At 40.2% G+C, this 22,641-nt stretch overlaps 1 protein-coding gene across 4 annotated transcripts; it reads right to left on the bottom strand.

Moving 5' to 3' along the window:
• Window positions 1-9,334: 9,334 nt before the first annotated feature.
• On the bottom strand, window positions 9,335-21,956 carry GCNT1 (glucosaminyl (N-acetyl) transferase 1). 4 transcript variants are annotated; one of them, XM_048930517.1, is made up of 4 exons: window positions 21,369-21,487; window positions 16,170-16,301; window positions 12,325-12,465; window positions 9,335-11,916 (listed from the first exon to the last, which is right to left on the bottom strand). In XM_048930517.1, exon 4 carries the CDS (start codon window positions 11,776-11,778, stop codon window positions 10,498-10,500), a length of 1,281 nt encoding a protein of 426 aa, XP_048786474.1. In that variant the 5' UTR covers window positions 11,779-11,916; window positions 12,325-12,465; window positions 16,170-16,301; window positions 21,369-21,487; the 3' UTR covers window positions 9,335-10,497. The 4 variants fall into 4 exon arrangements, with proteins under 4 accessions (XP_048786474.1, XP_048786476.1, XP_048786473.1 ...); XM_048930519.1 differs by lacking the exons at window positions 16,170-16,301; window positions 21,369-21,487 and adding an exon at window positions 21,615-21,956; XM_048930516.1 differs by lacking the exon at window positions 16,170-16,301.
• Between the last annotated feature and the right edge of the window lie 685 nt (window positions 21,957-22,641).

The raw sequence follows: 22,641 nt of genomic DNA, 5'->3' as shown, positions 1-22,641 counted from the left end.
ATTGGTGACAGAGACAGTGCAATAGCCAACAGTCTTTAGGAGCAGACTACAGCTCTTCTGATTCTGCAACCTGCTGCAGCTTGTCCTGTGGCTACGGGACAGCACAGGTCTGCACACACTTGAGTTAACTGAGTCACTGTCACCTTGATGTATGATGATCTCCCGACCAGGATCCATACAGCTCCTTGCTACCAAAAACTTGTAGTTTTCCCTGGATAATTCATCTGTAATAATGAGGCACGCCGGTGTACAGGACAGACAGAAATTGACAGAAAGAAAGGACAGCTTCTTAAAAACTCAGAACCTTATGTCGCCAGTTTCTTTCACCACATCCCACAATTTAACAGTTATACGCCCTTCTACTATTCCCCTTTTTCTGCTCTATTTTCCTGTCTCTAGTTCCAGTATATGTAATTTTACATTGTTTCCTCTTTTTACATGTCAGTGTAAAAAACAGTCTTTATCTCACTTACCTTTTAGTATTTTGTCTTATGATTTTTGTGTTGCTGGTTCTTCAGAAAAGGTGGTTGGTCATCCTATTTGCTTACACAGTACTTATTATGGTAGGGCATTTGGATAAAGTTACAATACAATCAATAAACCAGTGATACTTGCTGCCTTTCATTTCCTCTAGGCAAGTTAATCTTTAACTCTAGTAACAGCCATACTGCTAATATTCTCCCCCTCATGTGTGCACTGAGTAAAATACTGTGCCCAGACTGCAGAAAAAAATGAATGATATTTTCTTCTCTGTCCCACTGCATTCCAAAGTTTTTTGTGGGCTTCTCTAGACACTCTCTAACACCTGAAGAAGGGAAGTGCTCATGCAAGCAGGATCTCATTGATGGTTTTGCTTTTAATAGCTTGTTAAGACTTTTTTTTTTTTTTTGCTTTATTAATGTTCATGCAGAGAATTCCAATTTGCCTAGAGAAGTCTCTGTGCTTTCTAAGTTTTGCTGATGTTCTTTGACTGATAAAAAATGTACCACAGGAACATGCTTTTGCTTTGCTGTAGAGTACTGTAACTACGTCATAGAGTAAGCAGCTGGGCTCCTTATGGCAAGAGTAAACTGACTAAATGGGGCTGAGCCGCTCTGCAGCAAGAACGTGTGCATGAACTGCAGCTCTGGACTTGATTCAGAGAGAAAAGGTGCCAACAGTTTCTTGAAAATTACTTATGTAGTATTTTATTCAACAACATAAACCTTTCCAGCAGATTGCCACTGAACACTCAGACTCAGATATTTTTAATGTATCAGCCATCTTTTAAATACATTTTCCATCTGACAACAGACAAGAAGTAGAAAAGGCAGAGTAGTGTTTGGTTTTTTTTTTCCCTCAAGATGAGGATCGTTTGTCTAAGAATTCTGAGGGTGATACACTTTTTTTTCAGAAACTGCTCAGAGCTAAGAGAACCATAGTTCTTATTGCTTTGTTGTGCTTTCTCAAGGTTGCAAGAAACTTGAAATCAGGCAGATATCAGAGTGGTGTATTCTCCTTTGGTGTTTTGGAGGGCTGCTAGTCTTCAGTATCTGCACACTGTAAAAATCAGTGAAGGGGTACACATTGAGTTGCACTTACAGAAAGCACGCAATGTATTTTCTTCAAAAGGGCTTTGGAAGATCTTGCATGAGACTTGCAACATTCTGGCCTTTTGTTACTGAAACCAATCCCTTGTTCAGAGCTTGTGTGCTCCTTGGCAAGGATGAGCAAGAGGCACAGGTGATGATCAGCTTCATGGGGCAGGCCAATGCACAGCTGCCCAGAAAGGATTGTCTTCAACCAGCTTGTCCCTAGAAAGCTCTTCAGAGAAAAGAGCTGTTCATACAGAGATGTGCATTCCCCATTCTTTTTTTTTTTTTTTTTTTTTTTTTTTTTTTTTTTTTTTTAAGGAGTGTGTGGCTCTTGTAAGGCAAAGAGAGTGTAAGGGAAGGAAAGATTTTCCTACAGACATTTGTGCAGACTTAAAAATGAACAAGGCACCGAGCTTGGGCCAGTCCAGAAGGAAACATAGATTCACATCTTTGGGTGACACATGAACGATCAAAGATAAGAGCTTGGTGGAGTGGAGATCTTCTAACTTTATGTGCAGCTGGGCAAGGATGTCATGTGATCTTGGACAGAATTATTCAGGCTTCCACTTCAGGTGTTTGTTGTACTTTTTGAAAACAAAAACCAAAATACAAAATATATCATTGTAGTTTACTGCAGTTTAGACAGAATTACATACGAGAAAGAAAATTGGAGCTGGTGCTGTTAACTGAAAAAAGAAACCATTCCATGGTCACTTTTTGTTACTGTTATTTTTCCTTCCATTACTCTTGCCAACAAATGACACAGAGCACCCGGTAGAATGTGAAATCATTTTGATGGAATTATTTTCCCTTTTTTCCAGCAGTTAAACAGAGCAGCACTCAACAAACATTAACCACATACTGCCTTCTGCAAAAAAGCACTTATGCTACTATAATCACAATGCCCATATATAAAAACTAATAATTCCATTTATGTATTCTGATGTACCAATACTAAGAAAAGCATTTGCATAGGACTGTTAGATACATCTTAGCTACCAAATATCCACTAGAGGTCTACATTGGGTGGTTTCATTCTAAACTATTACAAGTTCTTCCTATAGTCCAAAGAGATGATCTCCATCTATCCACTCAGACACATACATACTTACACCAAACTTTTTTTCCAATACATTTTAAAGCATCACGCAAGCCCAGAAACATAGGCAACAGGCACATAGAATAGTTGATCCTCTGAAATACAACTATCTGTCATGGACAGGTGTCTTTACATCACATGTATTAAACAGCCTGCCCGTCTCAGCCTGCAATCTTTCTATTAATCTAAACAAACTTTTAACTTAAATTGCAGTTAGATGTAGCTGGTTCTTGTAAAGAAAGTGCTAACTTAAAAATAACACAATGGGTGAAAAAGGGGAACTACTTGGGGGTTAATTGGGGCTGGTATTTACAAAGGTTGCTAAGGGGATATGCCTAACAAGGAAGTGAGTTCAGCAATCCCCAGATACTATGTATTATTTAAAATATTTAATTCATAAGAAATTGGTTATGTGTCTCCAGAAATATTTTGTTTCATCTCTTATTCATTTGGAGTGATTTTATAAATGTACAACTTCTGGAGCAATAAAGAAAGTATTATTATCTGGTCAGGACCACAGGGGTCAGTCAGACCAAACCCCAGTGAAAGATATGCTGGCAGTAAAGACAGGCATGGCTGCTCAGGACTTTAGCTGGGGTTGAAACCTCCAAGGCAAAGATGGCACAGCCTCCCTGGGCAGCCTGTTCCAGTACTTAGTTATCTTGTCAGGGAAGATTTTCCCCTTCTCTTCATCTGGAAACTCCCCACTTTCAATTTGTGGCTACCACTGGCAAAAGTTATGGCACCAGGTAACCCCTTCAGCAGCACAGAAAACATTTCCAAAGTGCTCTTCCCCAGCCTGGCTCCCACAACTTCTCCTCACAGCATCTGTCAAAGCCTTGCTGGTACGCCTGTAGGCAGTGACATCCTTCTCATTCTCATCCAGAAATCTAGACCTTTTATCATGAAAGGCTGTATGGCCACTTAGCCATGATAAATCCATATTATTTGGTAAGTCCAAATGATTTAGCCTTGGTGAATCCTTCCTGACTATTTCTAGTCATCGTCTTTTGCCTCATAAACTTGCAGAATATGTGCTGCATCCACGGTTTTGCCAGAGGGCAAAGATGAGGACAACCAGGATGAAGTTTCCCAGATCATTCCTTTACCTTACTCTGAAGATGGGTGCAACATTTGCTATTCTCTGGTCATTGTGAACCACCTCTGATCTCCATGACCTGTCAGAGCTAATGGGCATTGATAGGAAATTGGCCAGCTCAGTACAATTGTGTGCAGCCCAGTTGCCCCCAGGGGTGTGGGTAAGTCAAGAGCACCAAAAAAAACTTCAACCTCTGTCATTAGATCATCCCTTCCACCATTCAGCAGCTGGCCCAGCTCTGCTGGCTGGAAGCATCTGATGACTAGTGCTGAACTACAGACTTCAGTCTCTCAGACAGAGCTACGTGAAATATTGTGACATGCTGAGTGTCATTCTGTTCTTCTCTGACTGTCACTTTCCACTATTTGTTGCTCATGAATATTTTCTGTTTTTTGAGGGAGTGTTTAAGCCTGCGTCATTCAACTTCAGTTTGATGAAAGACAACCTTGTGGAGGATTTTCCTTCTCATTTAAATAATGTTCATAAGTTACTGTTTTTAATGCTAGAAAGATGTTTAGTTAGTGGAAAATGGTGATAGTTTCATAAAAATGAATGAAGTACATGGACTACGCTGCAGAGCTGCCAGTCTAATGGACATCTTCTGAGCGTTATTCAGGTTACTGGTAAAAATTCAGTCTTTGGAAGATGGGAGAAAGCCTATCGTTGACAATAGATTTTGATATATTCACAATAATATGAGCTTGGAAAGAGATAAAGCCTCAGCTGTATCTTGTTCAATACCATTTTAGTTGAATTTGGTAAATACTGAGACAATGTGGACTTCAAGATTTTTGAGACCGCATGAAGATAGAACAGAGACATTTAGAAACCGCTGTTATTTCCCAGAGCATTTATTTCTGAGACTTCTAATGAAAAAGAACCTTGTAGTTGCAAAATGAGATTTTAATTTTAAAATAAAGCCACCAATTGTTTTCATTATTCTCTGCCAGATAAATGTCAGCCATGAAAAAGCTAATATTCTTAAGAGAGCTTGAGATTCTGAATTTCAAAAAATGTAAGGAACCAGCCAGCTGAAATCAATGTCACAGCTGAAATACATGATCCAATCCATTCTCTAGGTCCCATTTTCTCTTCACTAGTTTGGCTTCAATACCACATCCACCGAGAAATTAAAACCTGGATCAGGTAGAAACACAGAAATGATTCTGCCCATCCTTCCCCTAAATAAGCGATTGATTATGCCCCTCTGTTAAACAATAACGCAAAAGTGACTGTATTCAATTGAAAATATTCCTCTTTCTTTGCTTCTTATGGAAGATCCTACTGAACCTAGAAAATATGTTCAAAGTGTCATGTTAAAATAGTGAGAACTGTTTCTAAATGATAAAATATAATCTACATTCACAATTCAACTTGCTATTTTATCCTGAATGTCAGGTTATCAATATTAACATTAAGTAAATCTATCAAAAAACATGGTGTATGTAGTAGTTCTTATTTTGAATTCATAAAGGAAAGAATTGTATGTTTTCAAGTTTTGCTGATTTGGAGGAACTGAGAAAGATTTCAGCTGCTAGAAGAAAACATCTTTTATTTTCCCTGTGTGTCTGACTGCTGTAATTACTTTAATGGTTTATTTTTTTCTTGTTGTTTGTTTTGTTTTTTAATAAAAGATTCAGTGCATATTGCGAAATAAATTTTGACAGAAAATCCAGTAACAGATTCTTCTGACAGTATGTGGTTAAAAAGTACTTTGTATCTTATTTTCAATCTAGGTCCCCCTGTGACTTAAGGGATGGGAAGCTGGAGTTAAAAAAAAAACAAATCCCAATGCAGTAAGCCTCAAGTAGGCTCTGTAACCCCGTCTGAGCTTCACTTCTCCTTGTACCTTGTTCAGCTGTACCTGAGCTGTGCAGTCTGGATATTATATTTTTCTTTTTCTTTTTCTTTTTCTTTTTCTTTTTCTTTTTCTTTTTCTTTTTCTTTTTCTTTTTCTTTTTCTTTTTCTTTTTCTTTTTCTTTTTCTTTTTCTTTTTTCTGAATTCTTCCATTTTATGTGTTGTAGATTTGTTGTCCAGTTCTTGTGAAGGAGTGGCTATGGGGCCATGAGCACCAAAGAGATAATTAGTTCTGGTCTCAGCACCCCAAAGTAGGTTTGGGGTTTACTATGGTGTAGAAACAAACCTCCTCTGTAGCAATGGGAATTGAGTGTGTCAGGATGCAAGGACTATAAGAACGTGACATTATTTCTAACAAGCATCTCTTTGCTCTGCTCAAGCGCAATGCAGACATGCTGTGCAGGTAGCTTGGGCAGCACTGCCTGGTGCAGAACAGATGAGCTCACTGCCTCCTTTTGGGCTCAGAAGCCCCATGCAGGCAGGGGGGCAATTGGCCAGCAAGAGCTGGTGTATTGTCAGCAGCAGGTCTGCTGATTTTTGCAGAGGGTACAAACAGGCAAGAATAGTGGCTGGGATTTAACTCCAGGTTAAGGAGTTACACTCCTTCTTGTGGAGAAGGTATTACAACATCGTCCTGATAATCTAGTGGTTCTAACAGTTTATCAAGGTTTAAGAGCCTGGCACAGGTAGTGATCTAATTACTGTAACCCACTGTTTGAAAAGGTTAAGAGTATTACCTACACAGAGGTGGTGGGCAGTCCTATAGTGTTAGTCTTCCATGCCAAAGAAATGTCACATCAACACTGAGAAGTCTGTCTTTCCAGCACCACTAGTGCAATCCAGATAACCAGTGCCAAAATAAGAACTAACTTACAACCACTGATACTGAGCCACAGCTTTCCATTTCTATCAGACACCAGTCAGTAAAATACAGTAAAAAACTTAGAAGTCATATGGTAACCTCTGTTCCCCACCCAGACAAGCAGCAAAGTTGATTGAAAGGAAGGGAGATGAAAGGGATTGCTTCAGGCAAATTAATATCGGTGTCACTAGACAGACTGTAATAATTAAACATTTTCTTCTGCTATAATTTCTGAATTACTGCTTATCTTAACAAGAGAAAAAGCCTAAGGTCAGTACCTGATGTTATTACTAATGCATGACTGGATCTCCCAGTAGAACCTGGTTCACAGATCTAAAATAAATTACTTTAAGAAAGAATAATTAGATCAGTGTCTGTCAGAAGGAGTTCGAATATCCTGTCTCTTGGAGTATAGTACAGAGATTTTTAAGATAATATCTGCTTCTTGACATGCTGTTCCTAGCTGAATATTTTTCAGTATAATCTTTTTTTTTTTTTTTTTTTTTTTTTTTCCTTCACAACATGTGCTTGGGGAAAAAAAAAATTAGAATACCTCACCTGGACTTCAAGTGTTTGGTTGTGTTCTTAACTTCTTCATGTTAAGCTCTGTTAGCCAAATGAAAGGAATTTAATTTGAGAAGAAAATTAGCTACTAGATTTCTGAAATTTTAAGCTGAGAATGGCTGGTATTGCTAATTAGTGGAAAGCCATTCTACGTAATACAGTTTCTAATATTTCAACTGACTGAGGAGATCCTCACTACTACTTGGACTTCAGTGTATTCTATAAGTGACTAAGTAATGCACTACTAATTTTTTAAGATTAAAATAAACTATTATTAGGAAACTGTGAAATATTGCAAGGAAATCTTGAATCACGTTCATTATTTTTATTGTTGCCATTCTGAGCTTGTAGCAGCACTGCATCTAGAGGAAGGGATTATATCCTTATCAGCACAATGCAAGGGACATCCTCTTCTTTCTTTTTCATTTTCTAATGCATATGCATTGCAGTTGTACGTTATAGTCCAGGTAGCTATTGTTATTCGTCATGCCACTTAAAAATGCACCAAGTCATGGCAATCTGGTGGTTAATTTGATCATAACTGCACTGTTCAGCTCAAAGTTTTCCTGTCACCTTCTGATGTGCTAACTAGGCAGCAGTCAGGCAGCCAAACACATCCTTCCTGTCAAACCAAACATAACACAGGAAGGAGGTTTTGGATGAAAGCGTAAGTAATTATGTTTCTGGGACAAAATCAGCCTTTGAGCTTGAAAATTTTTGGCTTAGTGACTCCTAGGAATAAGGATACTTGGTTACCACAATTACTTAACTGTATGTGTAAAGCAACAAATTTGCTATTGATGAGGCCACCCAAAATGCTTAGGTAGAAATTTGGGACTGGGGCTTGTTTCATTTTTATGGCTGAACCAGAGCACTACCCCCAGTTCACTAAGCTGTTCTGGAAAAATCAGGAATGGAAAATTGAAAGACACAATAAGAGAATTTGAGAAAGGCATGTATTTCTTCAACGACTGTTCATCTGGGTACTCCTTACATCACCTAAAATCTACTAAATTGGAGCTTCCCTTCTACAGTTTAATTTGAGGGTGGTTGTTTTTGTGGTTTACGTTCCCCAGGAGAAAAAAAGAATTCTCTGTACTGGAGAATTCATGCTAAACACTGAGCAGTTCTTGCATTTTTCCTTCTGTATAGAACTGACCACCCCATGAGTATACACAGGATCTCTCTTGACTCTGTCCAAATAGTAAAACTTGGAGTACCTAATCAAGTACAATCTGCACCATCTATAGTAGCAGCATTGTTAGAAGATAGGCATTGTATTATACATGTTAGTATATGCAAAACACACTGCAACAAGTGAACAAGCTGATGTCTGGAGGATTTCAAGCAATTAAATACATCCATGCTGTGCTGGGAACTTCACTATCATCTTTTCCATCATTTTTGAACTATGAGCCACAGTGTCATAAAAGCTATTTATACAGTTTGTCTTTAGGTAGAAATTGTTAAAAAAAAATAAAATGAGTTGAAAATGAAATTTCCTGACATTTCCCATGACTGCACAGTGAAGTTCCTCCTTGCTGTAGCTTGTGCAAAGGTGGTGAAGTACTGCTGTCTGTTAAGACCATTCTTGTTTGAAAGCCAAAAGCTGGGGAAGACAATTTGGCTTACCACAGGGTATTTCCCTCCTGTGCTCATCTCCCAGGCCACAATTACATGCACCAGGTAATTATGCACCATCAGCGTCTCTGAACTCTTCCTGAACAGCTTTCAGGTGGTTTTAAAGATGGGGTTGAAAAGAAAAGGCCTCATTTAAGATTGAATCTGTAGCGCCCTTAAGAGCTTATATGATCAAAGGGTAAGTTGCTAAGCTGCTCATCGTGTTCGCACCTAAATATTTCCCAGAAGAAACTTCATGACAAACTACGTTTGTGAGAAACTTATACTGCCTTCACAGCAACCCAAGAAACACAAACAACAAAAAGATGCGGTGTCTGCTATGTCACTTGGTAGTGCTAATAATAAATTCCAGGATCAGATAGTATACCTGACAGTAATCATGCATGATGAACTAGAAGTCTATGGAAAGTAATAAGCAATAGTACCATTTCTCATGCTGTCCTGTTCACTGGTTGCCATGCCTCGGTACTGTTTGTAGTACTTGTGCCACATCTCAGTAGCTAAGCCCAGTAGGGAACTAATCTGAAGCTCTTACAGATTTCCTCCTTTCCACTCTACCAAAATAAATAAGTGAATTGGAAATAAATAAATAAGCAAGCAAACAAAAGAATATGTAACAGCTGCGCCAGATAAATTTATATAATCATGGATACATGAATGAATGGATGTGGGAAAGGTAGGAATTGCCTCCACTGCAGCTTATAGCAAAGATAACATAGCTCTTCATGATTAGAGTTTTCGGCAATGCTTTTTGCAGGAATTTACTTGTAGGAAGAGACAACATCATTCAGAAAAATAACTTTATTTTTTCACACCTAGTGTTAAAGTTGTCTGGAATGCAACTTGAAGTTAACAGAATGTAGAAATCAGCAGTTGAATCAGTAACATTTAGATATTGCTGCAATTCTTTTAAGTTTTTGAGAATGACTTTCTGAATCATTCTAGTTCCAAAAGCAAGGCTCGTGATACAGTAAGTGTAAAATTCCAACTCTTATCAGGCACAAAACTGAAGTTTCCCTGAGAAGATACAACAAGGAACTGATATATAAACTTCTTATCACATTACCAGGGAGGGCTTAAGAGTACAAAAGCAAGATCTTGTTACAAAAATAGAAATACAAGTCCTTAATTTTCTTGCTGAAGATTTCCAGAAGGACTCAAAATTACATATTGCAGAACTGCAGCATTCATATTTAAGTTAAATGATGACCTTTGGCTTTAGTATATCCCCTTTTGTTTAATTTTCAAATCAATTCATTGTTAAGTTCCTGAGATCTTCCAGCACTCAACATGAACTTCATGCAGGCCAGCTGCTGCTTTCCCCTATTTCTCCTCACTTCTCCTTTTCAGCGAGCATTACATTCTTGAGAAAACAAACAAACAAACAAACAACAGCAACAAAAAAGCAAAATACCAGCAACTCAGAAATAATCATGAACAACATTTTCCACACGTTCAACAAATAGTTTTACCCAGGAAGCCCAATAATTATACCATAACACATATTGAGATAATAAATATTCAAATTAGTTGAGCTTCCAAACACTACTGTCTGTGATTTTGTATCCAAGTTCCAAGCCCTAGCATGCAACACAAGGCATTCTCATCTTCATCTGAGGCTTCTGTCTTCTTTCCTCCTTGTCAGCACACAAAGAAGGGCCACATTATCACCATACCAATGTAGCAATAATCATCATTCCCATCATCACCACCACCACCATCACCACCAGCGTTGACTGCAAAAATTTACAGCTGTATGTTCTTTGGTCCTGCGTTTCACAACTGGAGCATGCAGCATTTCAGTTCTTTTGCAGATTCAAAGCTTTGTGTCGCAAATATTCTTCCAAACACTTCACCGCAAAAGGATCAACATCAGTATCAAACTTATTAGCAAAGAAGTGGTGGTTTCGCAGCATCCAGTTCAGGTCTCCTACACCAAACACACAGACAGAGCGAACATGAACTCCACTGCATGGTGGGTAGGGTGCACCTTTAGACACATCTCCTTCGAAGTACTGCCACTTGACAAACCTAGCCAGTGCATTCATATCAGAAACGTCATACTTCTCATTAGAAGAAACAGCGCCTGGGACGTCGGGGATTCTCTGAATCGTTGCCCATAGGTACTCATCAGGACTGTAAGTGTCTTTTGCCCACTCAATAAATTTGAGGATTTTGCTATTTTCTAATACGTATTCTACAAATCTTCTGCTAACTACAAAATAGGCACTACCAGAAAAAATTGGAGTATTGAGAGGTGGTAGTTGTTTGTCTATACCTGTGTTTTTCACTTTACCATCAACAATCTCATAGTGTTTTTTCCACCTTACTTCTTTATAAACAGGCATTTTTTCTGTTTCCAAGCTGTTTTCGCCTTTAAGGGCTTTTAATTTCTCTACTATTTCCTGGTTGGTCTTTATAGGAAAGTCCATGCCACAGAGGTTTATTAGATATTTCCAGTTTGAACTTCTTCTAAAGAGATCTTTCATGCAATTAATATCTGCCTGTACCCTGCTCCATGAAGCATATACAACACTCTCTAACTGGCTGGATATAAAGACGTTATCAAAACAGGAGACTATTCCTTTCACAGCTGTAAAAAAAGATTCTGGAGATTTTCTATCAACATGGATGCAGTAAAAATTCTGAGGAGCATAGATTGATCTCAGAAGTCTGTCAAGCATCTCTATTTTGTGATAAACCACTATTGAGTAAGCAATTGGAAATTCTGCTTCTTCATTGCTGAGAGGTTCCATAATGTATTTCCTCATCTTGATGAAAGAGGCACAGTCTGTTGTCATGTTAATATAGTCATTGGTAGTTAGTTTGGGACGTTTCTTAAATGACATTGATAAGGTCTCAAGCTTTACCTTCTGAATTTCTTCTACATCACCCTCCAGTACCTTGGTGCAGTTAATGTCGCCAATAGGGTCCTCCTTAGTCAGCTCAAGATGTCTTCGATTTAAGAAGTTTGTTTTCTGGTTAACTTTCAAAACCGAAATGATTACTAAAATCAGAGTCAGACCCAAGAGAAGTCTGAATCGTAAGTTGTGGAAAAAACGTAGTTTCCTTTTCAGCATTTCAAATACCAGGTGGCTTTGCAGAACTAAAAAAAATAGCCCTCCACTCTGCTTGTGTGAGCCTCAACAACGTCAGAAAAAACAGTTCATGGTTTTTGGGAACTTGGAGCATTTGTCAAGGAGATGGAAGGAAAAGTCCTAAAATAAAATGAAATATCATAATCACTGCCGTTGCTAAGATTTCTTTAGAAGACAAAGGGATAATAATGGCATTGCTACTAACAGACTGTAAAGAGCAAATATTTCCAATAAAAATATTTTGCTGAAAATGAGAATTTTTTTTTTTTTAATAAAAGTGGAAAAGAGGGAAAATACAGCTGGTAAGTTATTTTCTATCTTTTATCTGCTGTAGCACTAAGGATACAGACAAAAAGTTCTGATAGAGAACAGAAACATGTTTGACTTCATCTGAAAAAATTAAGGTCAGTAAGTCAGATTTGTTATTGGCATAGCAAGTACTTGATGTTAATTCATCTTCAGAATTAGACAAGAGCATTTTATATCTAGTTCAGCAGTGACACAGATTGCATCAGAACTTTAACTTACCACCAACTTCCTAGATGCTACTGAATGCTACTGATGATCCTTCTCCTCAGTGGGGAGACAGTCACAGAAGACTTTCAAGACTTTTACATGAGGTGCACTCTCTTCAACATCCTTAATCTTAGAAATGCTATTAGGAAAGAGCTGATGAAAAGAGGAGAAAGAAATTAATAAAGCAGAGCTCCTCACCTTTGTGAAAGGTGCTGTAGCTGAACTGCTGAAGCACTTTTTCAAGGTAAAAAGGCAGTAGTTACTGCTCATTCTAAAGCTGATTTGTGTTAAGCCCCTGCCTCTCTTAGTACTGCAGTACTGCATTACCATTGTCTAGACACTCTCCATTTTTACTATTCAGCTGTTGCTTTTGATGTTGAAACATACCACAAGGCTGAGTTGCATCAAGATTTATGACTTGCCAATCCTATCTTCATCTTCACTTAGAGACGATAAGTCATTTTTTTGGTCCTGCTTCTGTTCACACAGTGTTGAAATACTTTCATTCTGTCAGCATCTCTTGAAGGTTGCACTACTGCAATACTGAAGTGTTAAAGGACTAGAATTATTTGTTTTTCTAAGTATCACTTCAAAGACTGCTCAAAGCCAGGAAATTCTTAAACAATTTACACTGCTACACAAATGTCATTTCTGATTACAAATTCATTGTCTGAATAATCCAGTGCAGGTATGAATTTCAAACTAAGCTGTAGTTGCAAAAAACAGTATAACATATAGCAAACATCTTTCAACATTTTAGTCCGCAAGTCAGAGAGTTCACTACATCCCTGAATTGGAGAGACACATAGCTCCTTTCATTTTTATTACTTCCAGTACATTTTTTTGTGCTATGACTTTTTTGTCCAGCTCCAAGAGTAATCGCTTCCCAAAATAATTGATAAGAACATTTGTTTAAGAGTGAACTGTATGTCCTTCACAGCTTTACTATAGGTTCAGCATAAGATCTTTCTTTTTTTTCCTCTTTTCCTTATGGTACCTCAGTATTACTTTAGCTTTTAATTCTCAAACTATGGATCTCAATTTGATTTTAACTCAAAATGTGTAAAAATTTGAGATACGATATTATGAAGATTTTTGACAGCAATGATGCCACTGGGATGCACTATGTTTTGGGTCCACTGTTGTGCCCACTCTGCAAACTGACTGGGGGAATAAATCCAGGTGGAGAAGGTGGCTGGAGGGTGATGTCACTGCACAAATGTATAGCACAGCAGTAGGGATCAGCAAAATTTTCAGGCAGTACTATAACCAGAAAGGCAGATGTTTGTTCCAAGTCTGTCTTAGGTGCGTACTGATGTCAGGCTGGAAGAACTAAAATTTAAACTCTTAATGTAAGTAGCTAAGTAAACGTGTGTACAATTGCAGATGAAATTGTGCAATGGTACTGTCTAAGCAATTGATCTCACACTTCGAATTTTAATTAAACAAAAACAAGCAAAAAAAAAAAACAACAACAACCGGCTGTGGGGGGGAATTCCACAATTACCACATTTAAATTGTGATCTAGCATCAGGCAGTTTAGAGTAACTTTTAACGTGCCTTATAACCTCCTACATACTTGTTTCCTTGACATTCTTCCAGTTCTGACTGGTAGATCTGATCTAACAAAAGTTATATTGTAAACAAATGAAATTAATAAAGGAAGGAGACCAACTATGCTGTTGTCTTCATAATCTCTATCAAGTATGTATTTCCTTAAGGTGAAGCTTGTAATATTGGTTAGCCTTAAACTACTGTTCTACACTTACCAAGTTATAAAAATGCCTCATTTTTAACTGTGAATTTTTAGCTGTCAGAAGCTGGAATTTGTTTCTTTAGAATGAGAGTTAGTGTTGCTACTTTATTGTATTCTCGGTGTACGTAGGAACACGAGCATTATCAAGTAACATGGTCTATACGGTTTGCCCCTCCTCCCCAATTCTATACGATGCAGGGAGCCAGAGCCTTAACTGAAAGCTACCATTGTGGTCTCCACCTCCTAAGAACTTCTGAAGAATAAAGCTTACTATGAAAAGCTCCTTACACAACTGAATACAAGGTAAATAACCTGTTTCAGAATGGTCATCTATACCAAACTGGATGCAATTCCTCATTTGTTTTGAGCTCAAAATAATGGAAATCTGCATTTCTTTTACACCAGAGAGAGAGATCTGTAAATGTTTACAGACTAACTGAGCTCTTATTTTTAGGTGGAATTTTTCCCCTACAGTCAAATTTCTCTCACAGACACACTGCTGCCACAGAATAGACTTAACAATAAACTTTTTTTTTTGTTTATGCTTGCAATTCCTCACTAAATAGTACTAAACTCTGGCATATTCTTTGCAAATACTGACCTTTACAGGGTTAGGAAAGATTTGTGACCTGTCACCTAATTTATCACCTAAATCTATTTTAGAATTTTTTTGTTGTTGTTTTGCTTTTCTGTTTTAGAAAGATTCACAAGCCTAGAATACTCCCTAAACTGGTTTCAAACTACATTTGACAAATGTTTACCACCTTCTTCACTTCTCTGGACAGCTTTACTCTGCACAGTGAAGAACACATTGCCAGAGACACAACTTTGCACTGGAAAGAGCAGGAGGTTTGCAAAGCCACATATAAAAGGCTTCACACTGAAGCTTTGGGTGTGCTCTCACCCAGGATTTAGTCTCTCTTATGGACTTGACCCACTTCAATCTTCTACATTTACTCCTCATTAGAGAACACGTTTTTGATGTAGGCAGTCATTCAAAACAGAAACTTACAACAGTTGCTAGTGCTGGAGGAGTTGGTAGAAAGGTGTGGTTAGCTGCCTGCATCACTTCTTCCTGCCAAAGCTACTCTTCAGAGCCACAAAGAGAGAGTAGAATATGACTAAACAGAATGCACCAGGTATTTACAGCTTGATATTTAGTACAGACTATTGGACATCTACACAGGCATTTGGGAAGAGAGATTACTGTGCTTAGTTTTGATCTTCTGACACCTGTTCTGCGAGGGCACATACCTTGGATCAGCTGCATCTGCTCATCTGTGAAACAAGTACTCGTTCCCTGCCAGTCTGGGAGATATTTTGGGAAGAGTAAGTCTAGATCACATTTTTATATTACTGTAAAGATGCTACTGTAAAAAAAAAAATCTGGCTTTGTTAGTGATGTGTTTACCTGGTTACTATATAACTGCTAAGACAACCAGCATTACTGACTGAAACAAGTCAGAAAGAGACTGCATGGGTGTTTGTGCAAGTGAAAAGAACTGGGAATAACCCTCACTAAGGAAAGTCTGCAGCCACAGACAGGAGGGAACAGTGCTCTTTTAGCCCTACTCAGCAAGTGATTTCAGATAAGTATATCTTCACCCATCCTTAAAAGCAAACATAAAATCCAACAAGAAATGTAAGTCTTCAATAATAAAAAAAACCACCAACCCCACCCTTTCCCCTACATCTCAAGAACCAACCTAACCACCCTTAACAAGATTACAGCTCAGCTCTGAGGGACAACAGAAGCTCATTTGGACATTTTATGCAGACCGTTGGCTTGGATCTGCAGCAGGTAATGGCAGAACTGCCAGTATGACCATGGTACCCGCACTGTGCGGCAGCACTTGTGCAAGGGGCATTTTGTGGTGGTAAAGAGCACCGTGATGTTACATCAGCCCTGCCAGCAGCCCCGGAGAAGCCAAGTCTGAGTCCAGCAACAGCGATCCCAGCCCCTTGCTGCCAGCACAACAGACCCCTTTGGCTGTGGTCTCACAGTGGGAATCATCTGACATAAACTGCTTCTGGAGTAAGGAGCAGTTCCCTTCCTGCCTGTACTATACGGGCCACCCATACCCAGCAGCTCCTCACTCACCTTGATGTACAAGCAAGTTTCAGCTGCCTACTGGTGGGGCCCAACGATCTCGATAGCCCAGCCTGCCTCCACCTCAGGAGAACATCAATGCAGGGGGGAATAAAGAAGAAGAACCACACCTCAGCTGCACACCTGATGAAGTAACAAGTTTACTGTGAAACTGCATCCTTAAAAAGGAGGGAGGGAGTTAAGGAGGAGCAAAGACAACACAGTACACAAGACCTGGACAAGGATGTTTGGAAAAGCCTCCCTTAACAACAGGGTTTCAGAGATCTATATAATCACAACACCTGCAAACTCAGTCTCCTGGTTTGGCCTCGGGCTTCCATGTTTGGACTGATAATAAGACTGAGAGTAGGAGGCTTGTCTTTCCCTAAACTAGGTTAAAAGCAAGAGCTGCCTCTAATCACATTAGGCTGGTATCACCCTTGGGGAGTATTCATTTTGCCCAATTACTGTCCTTAAGCTCCTATCTTCATCATTTTTCTAACAGCAGTTACACACATTTAGTACTCTGGAAAACAAGCAAAATGCAGGTCCACACAAGGGCACCATTCTGCTTCCCCCCCCCCAAGGGAGTGTAAGAGTTTGTGTGGCTTTGTTAAGCACTGCATTGCTAAGCCTTGCTGCTGACCAACGACACAGCACACAGATTGTCAGTTCTCCTGCATCACACACAGGGCCTCCCTCTCCTCAACCAGTTTAATAAGGCTTAGAAAAGAAAGTGAAACCATATGCTAACTATATATATTTTTTATATTTAAGATATTAATACATATTTTTATGCTTATAATTATTACTGTTTTTTGCATTTTAAAAAAAGCAAGTAGGATTTGCTATGGAATGGTATACAGACCCTTCCCTTGATGACAGGGTTTGGTGGCACAGGGACAAAGAATTAAATGGCTTGTGACTTTGGCACTTCAGCCTTTGCTTACAGCAGTAGAGAAACTGTTGAAGCAAGATGCTAAACATCAACTAAGCAGTGAAACAGAAGGCTCCAAAACACACCATGAGCCAGTACCAGCACCAGAAGCTCAGGAAGGGTCTAAGGAGAGGGTAAGATTTTAGTTTGGGGTACTTGAAGTGTGACAGGAAGGACCTAAGATTTGGGTACCACAAACAGACCAAAATCAGCTACACGTAGGGCACACAAGACCTCGCTGGTGTTATGCATCCATCCATAAGGCCTTAGTGCCTGTCACTGCTTTCCCAGGCCACTGAGCTAGGATGTACCTCACTGCCCCTCTCCACTTCCCTGTTTTCCTTCCTCTAAAAACAGCCAGAGGAAGCAGACGTGAGTGCTTCCCCACCTGTAGTTGCTTCAGTGACATAGATTCAGTTGTTCCTGGCACACAGCTCTTTAGAGATCTCAGAAGCACAAACATGACACGTGCTTCTAGTTTATGTCCACAGATAGGTTAGCTTTCCATCCAAGCTTTACTTCAGGTGCTTGAAATCTTTCTGGCAGCTTCACTACAATCTTAAGTGCAGTCATAACAGTCTGGAGTTCTTATTTTTGTGGAAACCTATTGAAGTAAGCTGAGTGGAAAATGTAGTGCTGAGTACACCCATTTCTTAAGTGGTGGTTGGGATGGGCCACAAAACTAGTAATGCTTTTGATGGGTGGGGAAGTCAGGGGCAGAACTGACTAATTTTTTCCTTTTTTTTGCTTCAGTGGGAGGGGAAGGAGATACAAAGAGAAGTGAGTTGCCCATCGGAACAGTATGGAAGCAGTGTCATCCAGCCCTTCACTTCTCCCACTCAAGCTCCATCCAAGGTGGAGCACAATGATGATGGTTGGAAAAGACCTCAAAGGTCAGTCCAACAGAAACTATGCAAGTAGTCCGTGACACTTCAGCAGAAGGTTCTCCACTGGGCATGGACTTACTGAAAAGCCCTTGAGTTTTAACAGGGCATACCATCCATACCAAAGTATGCATGCCCTGCAAGCTGTTTTTCACAATTAACCTGCTTCCATTCAGACTCAGCTATGCAGAGCACTTGCTCTGAGGAGGAAGTGATTTTTAAAACGATGAACACCAACATGCACAAGCACAAAGACAGACTGTGTAGAGGTGGGGTTATTGGAAGAGATGTGCTACACACAGTGGAGATACAGTTTACTCAGCGTTTCCATTGTATCAAGCAGTGTGACCTTAAATGTACATATGCCCTTAAATTGAATGAACAGTTACATGTTTATTCCATTAGTTGTCAGTCTTATGGGCACTGGTCAGAAGCTGAGTGTTTGGGCCACTGTCAGACTGGGGGATAAGACCTGAAATCTGGAAGTCATGCCCAGACAGCAGTGGGGATGCATGTGGGTACAGAGTCTGCTCATTAACAACACTCCGCAAAACCAGGACTTTTTTTTCCAGAGATACTTGTAAGAAAAACAAAACAAAACAAAACCATTTCTTTTATTTAGAAAAAAACCTAGTGTTTTGTTAGCTTAGAAGGCAGCTTTACAGACATTGCTACGCCTACCCAGACACTGAATACTGAGAGTAAACAGAAGCAGAGAACTGCTTCCCAGGAAAATGAAATAATTTGAAAAAAAAAAAAATAGTGAAAATAAATTCAAAACCACAGTCACTTTGAGATTTTATGTTCAAATGTCAGGCACCTGGCACTGTAAAAATGTCCCCTTAAAATAAACAGAAAACAGTAAGACCCACACAAATAGACACTTAGTGTGTGAAATGGTGTAGAAAAAATGTAATTTTTGGTAAGCTTTCTATTAATCTCTCGTCATGTACATCTTGTCCAGAACTGAGTTCTAAGTCTGATTCCCATATGTGTTCACCGAGTAGAAATAAACAAAGGAAAGCCACTATCACAAAGACTTTTAGTGAGTTTAAGACTGTTAACACTGGAGACAAAAATATGTTTTGCCTCAAGGTAGCTGACATGGTACACTCACAAATCTCAACAAAAAACCATCAAAAATTTTTTAAAGTAATATTGCCCAGTTTAACACACTGTGGAACTGTGTTGTGCTCTGCACTGGCTGCCTTGAAGTGAATTGCATAGGTATATATTTTTCCATTTTTCACCTTGAAGCAGGAGCTATAATTTTACCAGCAGCTGAGCAGGTCTGCAGTCCTTGTGCCCAACTACAGTGCCTGCTAATGGCTGCCTTGTGAAAATGCTGCATTTCAGGATGGAGCAAACTGGCAGATGCAGTTACTGGGAAGGCATTACTACCTGTCAAACCTAGCCTGAATCTGAAAGGGGAGGGAAGAAGTTATCAAACTTCTGAGTACTTTCATCCTTCCTCAAAAACACCTCAAAATATAATTCAAAGGAGATTTTAGCTCTGTTCCAAAGGCATGCCTACAGTTAAATTTCACTAGCAGCACCAGAAACAACAGTGTCCCTTGATAATCTCTGATAGTTACAGCACTAACACGGACCAGCATCACGCTCTGGTACACAGGTTTGACTCTATTGTGCAAGTCAACGAAATAGCATTTCCTGGTTTTAGTCCACAACTATAAAAGTACTACATGCTTTTTCTTCTCCCACTGTTCACTTCAGGTGAGATGAGTTTAATCTGACCTGAACGAACTCTACACAAGAACACAGATAAAGAGTGCAATTCTTTTTTGTCAAAGACCAGATACTGGTCTTTGGACCAGACAGTAGACTCCATTGCAAGAACATACAAAAAGATAAAAACACAACAAACTATATTTTACAACGCTTTCTCAGGAAGTTCTGAACAAACTTAAGTGGAGAAATTACTACTTTGTGTTGGGCTTCAAAGGAAAGCCAGGAGAATATTATCAGCAAAACAGAAATAAATCTCTTCATAAAACTAGTAGCAGATTTTCCATGACAGCAAAAGACAGAGAGCAGAATTTTGCTCAGCAAATTGTTATATTTTCAGCAGAGCAGACTGTGGATCTTTACCATGTATATTCTCCTGTGCATTTCACTGAAGTTTAGAAAAAGAGTACAGACTTGGCAAAGCTATTCACATTTTTTAAGAAAGTTTTGGCTCTTATAGCTTCAGGAAAGAAGTACTGCCCCAGACAATTCAAATTCATATGGAAGAGATTAATGCAGCTTACTGATGTTTACTGTAGGCAGAGTTGTAAATCACAGGGAGGATCAAAAGAGTATTATTTTACAATGTATATACCTACAGCGTACCACTGTAACTGAGCTCCTAGCTGAGCTCCTAATACTGCATTATTTTTCTCAACAATTTTCAAGTTGAAGTCAAAAGACTGAAATGTTAGACTCCTCTTATCCTGACTCCCGAGGGCTGTCATCTGCCAGCTCTGAGGTCACCTACATCATAATCCGTGAAAAAAGAAATTTAAAAATTCAGGCTCCAAAATGGCAATTCCTTGCTGCTGCCACTCCTCCTCTTTCCCACAAAGAAGTCTACTTTTCTGAGCAGCACTGAAAGGGGCAAAATGCCAGACTCAACTGAGCCTCCTGTCAGACTTCTAAGCTCTCCCACCCAACCTGGATCACAGAAAACTATTTACAACCTTCTAAACAGATTTGCTGTTCTGAAATAAATAAATAAATCATGTTTCTTCAGAGTTTTCCTAGTTTCAGCAAATTAAGAAAAACCACATCTTAGGACTGCAACTCAAGAGCATGAGATGTGCCCTGTCCCCGGGAACAGATCTGATGCCAACCCAGCACTCCGAGGCCAGCAGCCTGGTTTGGGCTGCTCTGCATCCAATAGTGGGGCCAGCCTTGCATGCAACGCCAGGGGAAAAGGCAGAGGGGGGACGACAGAAATACCGAAAGAGGGAAGAGAAAAAAAAAAAAATGGCAGAAATGAAAGAAAATAACAGAGACGAGCAGAGGAGTCCAAAAAGAAGAGAGAAAGAAAGCAAGAAAGAGAGAGAAAGGAAGAAGTTAATGAAATAACAGAAAAAAGAAAAAAAAAAAAAAAAAAGAAAAAAGTAAAAGAAAAGAGAAAAAAAGGAAAAAGGAAAAAAAGTAGCCAGTGGAGAAGAAAAGAAACAAGAAGAGAAGAAAGAAAAATGAGGGGAAGAAAGGAGAGAGGAGCACAATGATGAGGAGTGCACACAGCAGCTGCGCCTCTCCTGCCCTCTAGAGCCGCACCTGCCCGGGTATCCCCGCACATCTCGGGGCTGCGAGCAGCGCCCTGGAACCGCCGGTTTCCTCTGCTCGCCCCGCGCCGCTGCCGCCCTCCCGCTCACCCACCTGCGCTGCTGCCGCCGCGCTCCAGGCGCGGCTCCGTGTCGTCCGTGAGCGGCGGCCCGACGGCGGTCCCGCAGCCCTGCGCTTGCCCAGCGGCCAGCAGCGGCCAGCAGCTCCGTGCCGCCCCGCACCGCCCCCTGCAACACCTCCCCTCACAACCGCTCGGCACGGCTCTCCATGACGCCCGCCCGCCCCCTGGCTGGCTCTCCCCCACGGTTGCGAGCTGCCCCCTCGCAGCCGATTTTGTACTTTTTACGCCGGGCTTCCCCTGCCCGTGTCGGCTCCACATTAGCAGTCTGTCGTCCGGTCGCGCCAGTAATGGCCTGCGGCTCCGGGGTCTGCGCTGGGTGCGGCTGCCGGCCACGTCCTGCCGTGCTGAGCGGGGCTCGGTCGGGACAGCCGGGGCGACGAGATCAGCGGGAGCGCGGTGCAGAGAGGGGAGTGGGGCTGGGATAGAAGGAGACCCGCCTGGCTGGGGTAGCCAGTTCCAAAACTGCAGCAAGCGTGTCTTGTCTAGACATGCTGTGTCTAGAGCAAGGAAAACTTGGATTAGTTTGTGCAGTCAGATGTCTGCCTGAAGATAAATGTATTTAACAGGGTTTGGAGAGCTGTGAAATATGAAGGTTGATTTCAGATTAAACTTCTTAATGCATCATAAGCCGTGCAAGGACTTCTTAATAAGAAAACAGGAAATTCAGTTACTTCTTCCCCACTAAAAAAAAAAAAAACAAACCCAAAGGCTGCATCCTGCAGCAGCTCACAGTGCAGTACTAAAGAATCCTAGGAATCTCTACAGATCAGCATTACCTGCAGAGCTCTGAGGCCTGGCAGATCGAGGCATGCCTGAAAGGTCTCTTTTGTCACATCTGCGCTGTAAGCAGGGTCAACTAACCAGAAACTGAGATTTGATTTCCAAGTTGGCAATAGGAAACAGCAACAGGTGAAGAGAAAATTGTTGCTGCAGATGGTTGGAGAGGTCAGAGGCCTGGGAACATGCTGCAAGGCCTAAAATCTGCCTCTTCGTCTTCTCAATAATTTTTTTGTTGTGTTTGTGCCACCTGGGTTGAGAAGTTGTGTGTAACTATGTGCTGATTTGGCAGTTCTTCCCTTCTCCTGACAGGTGGGGAAAAAAGGTTACCCTTCTAGTGTGTCTGTAATTGATGGACTTCTGATGGAGGGCAATGTTTACAGGTCTTATCTCAGGAAACCCAGTGGCTGGTGACAGAGATTCCCAAGGGAGTGAGAAATCTGGAGGTAAGGAGACAAGAGTCTTTTT

This window comes from Lagopus muta, chromosome Z (assembly GCF_023343835.1).
Source record: "Lagopus muta isolate bLagMut1 chromosome Z, bLagMut1 primary, whole genome shotgun sequence".
NCBI classification, from domain to species: domain Eukaryota; kingdom Metazoa; phylum Chordata; class Aves; order Galliformes; family Phasianidae; genus Lagopus; species Lagopus muta.
The sequence above is the reverse complement of the archived record's forward strand: the minus strand, read 5'-3'. Positions and strand labels throughout refer to the sequence as shown.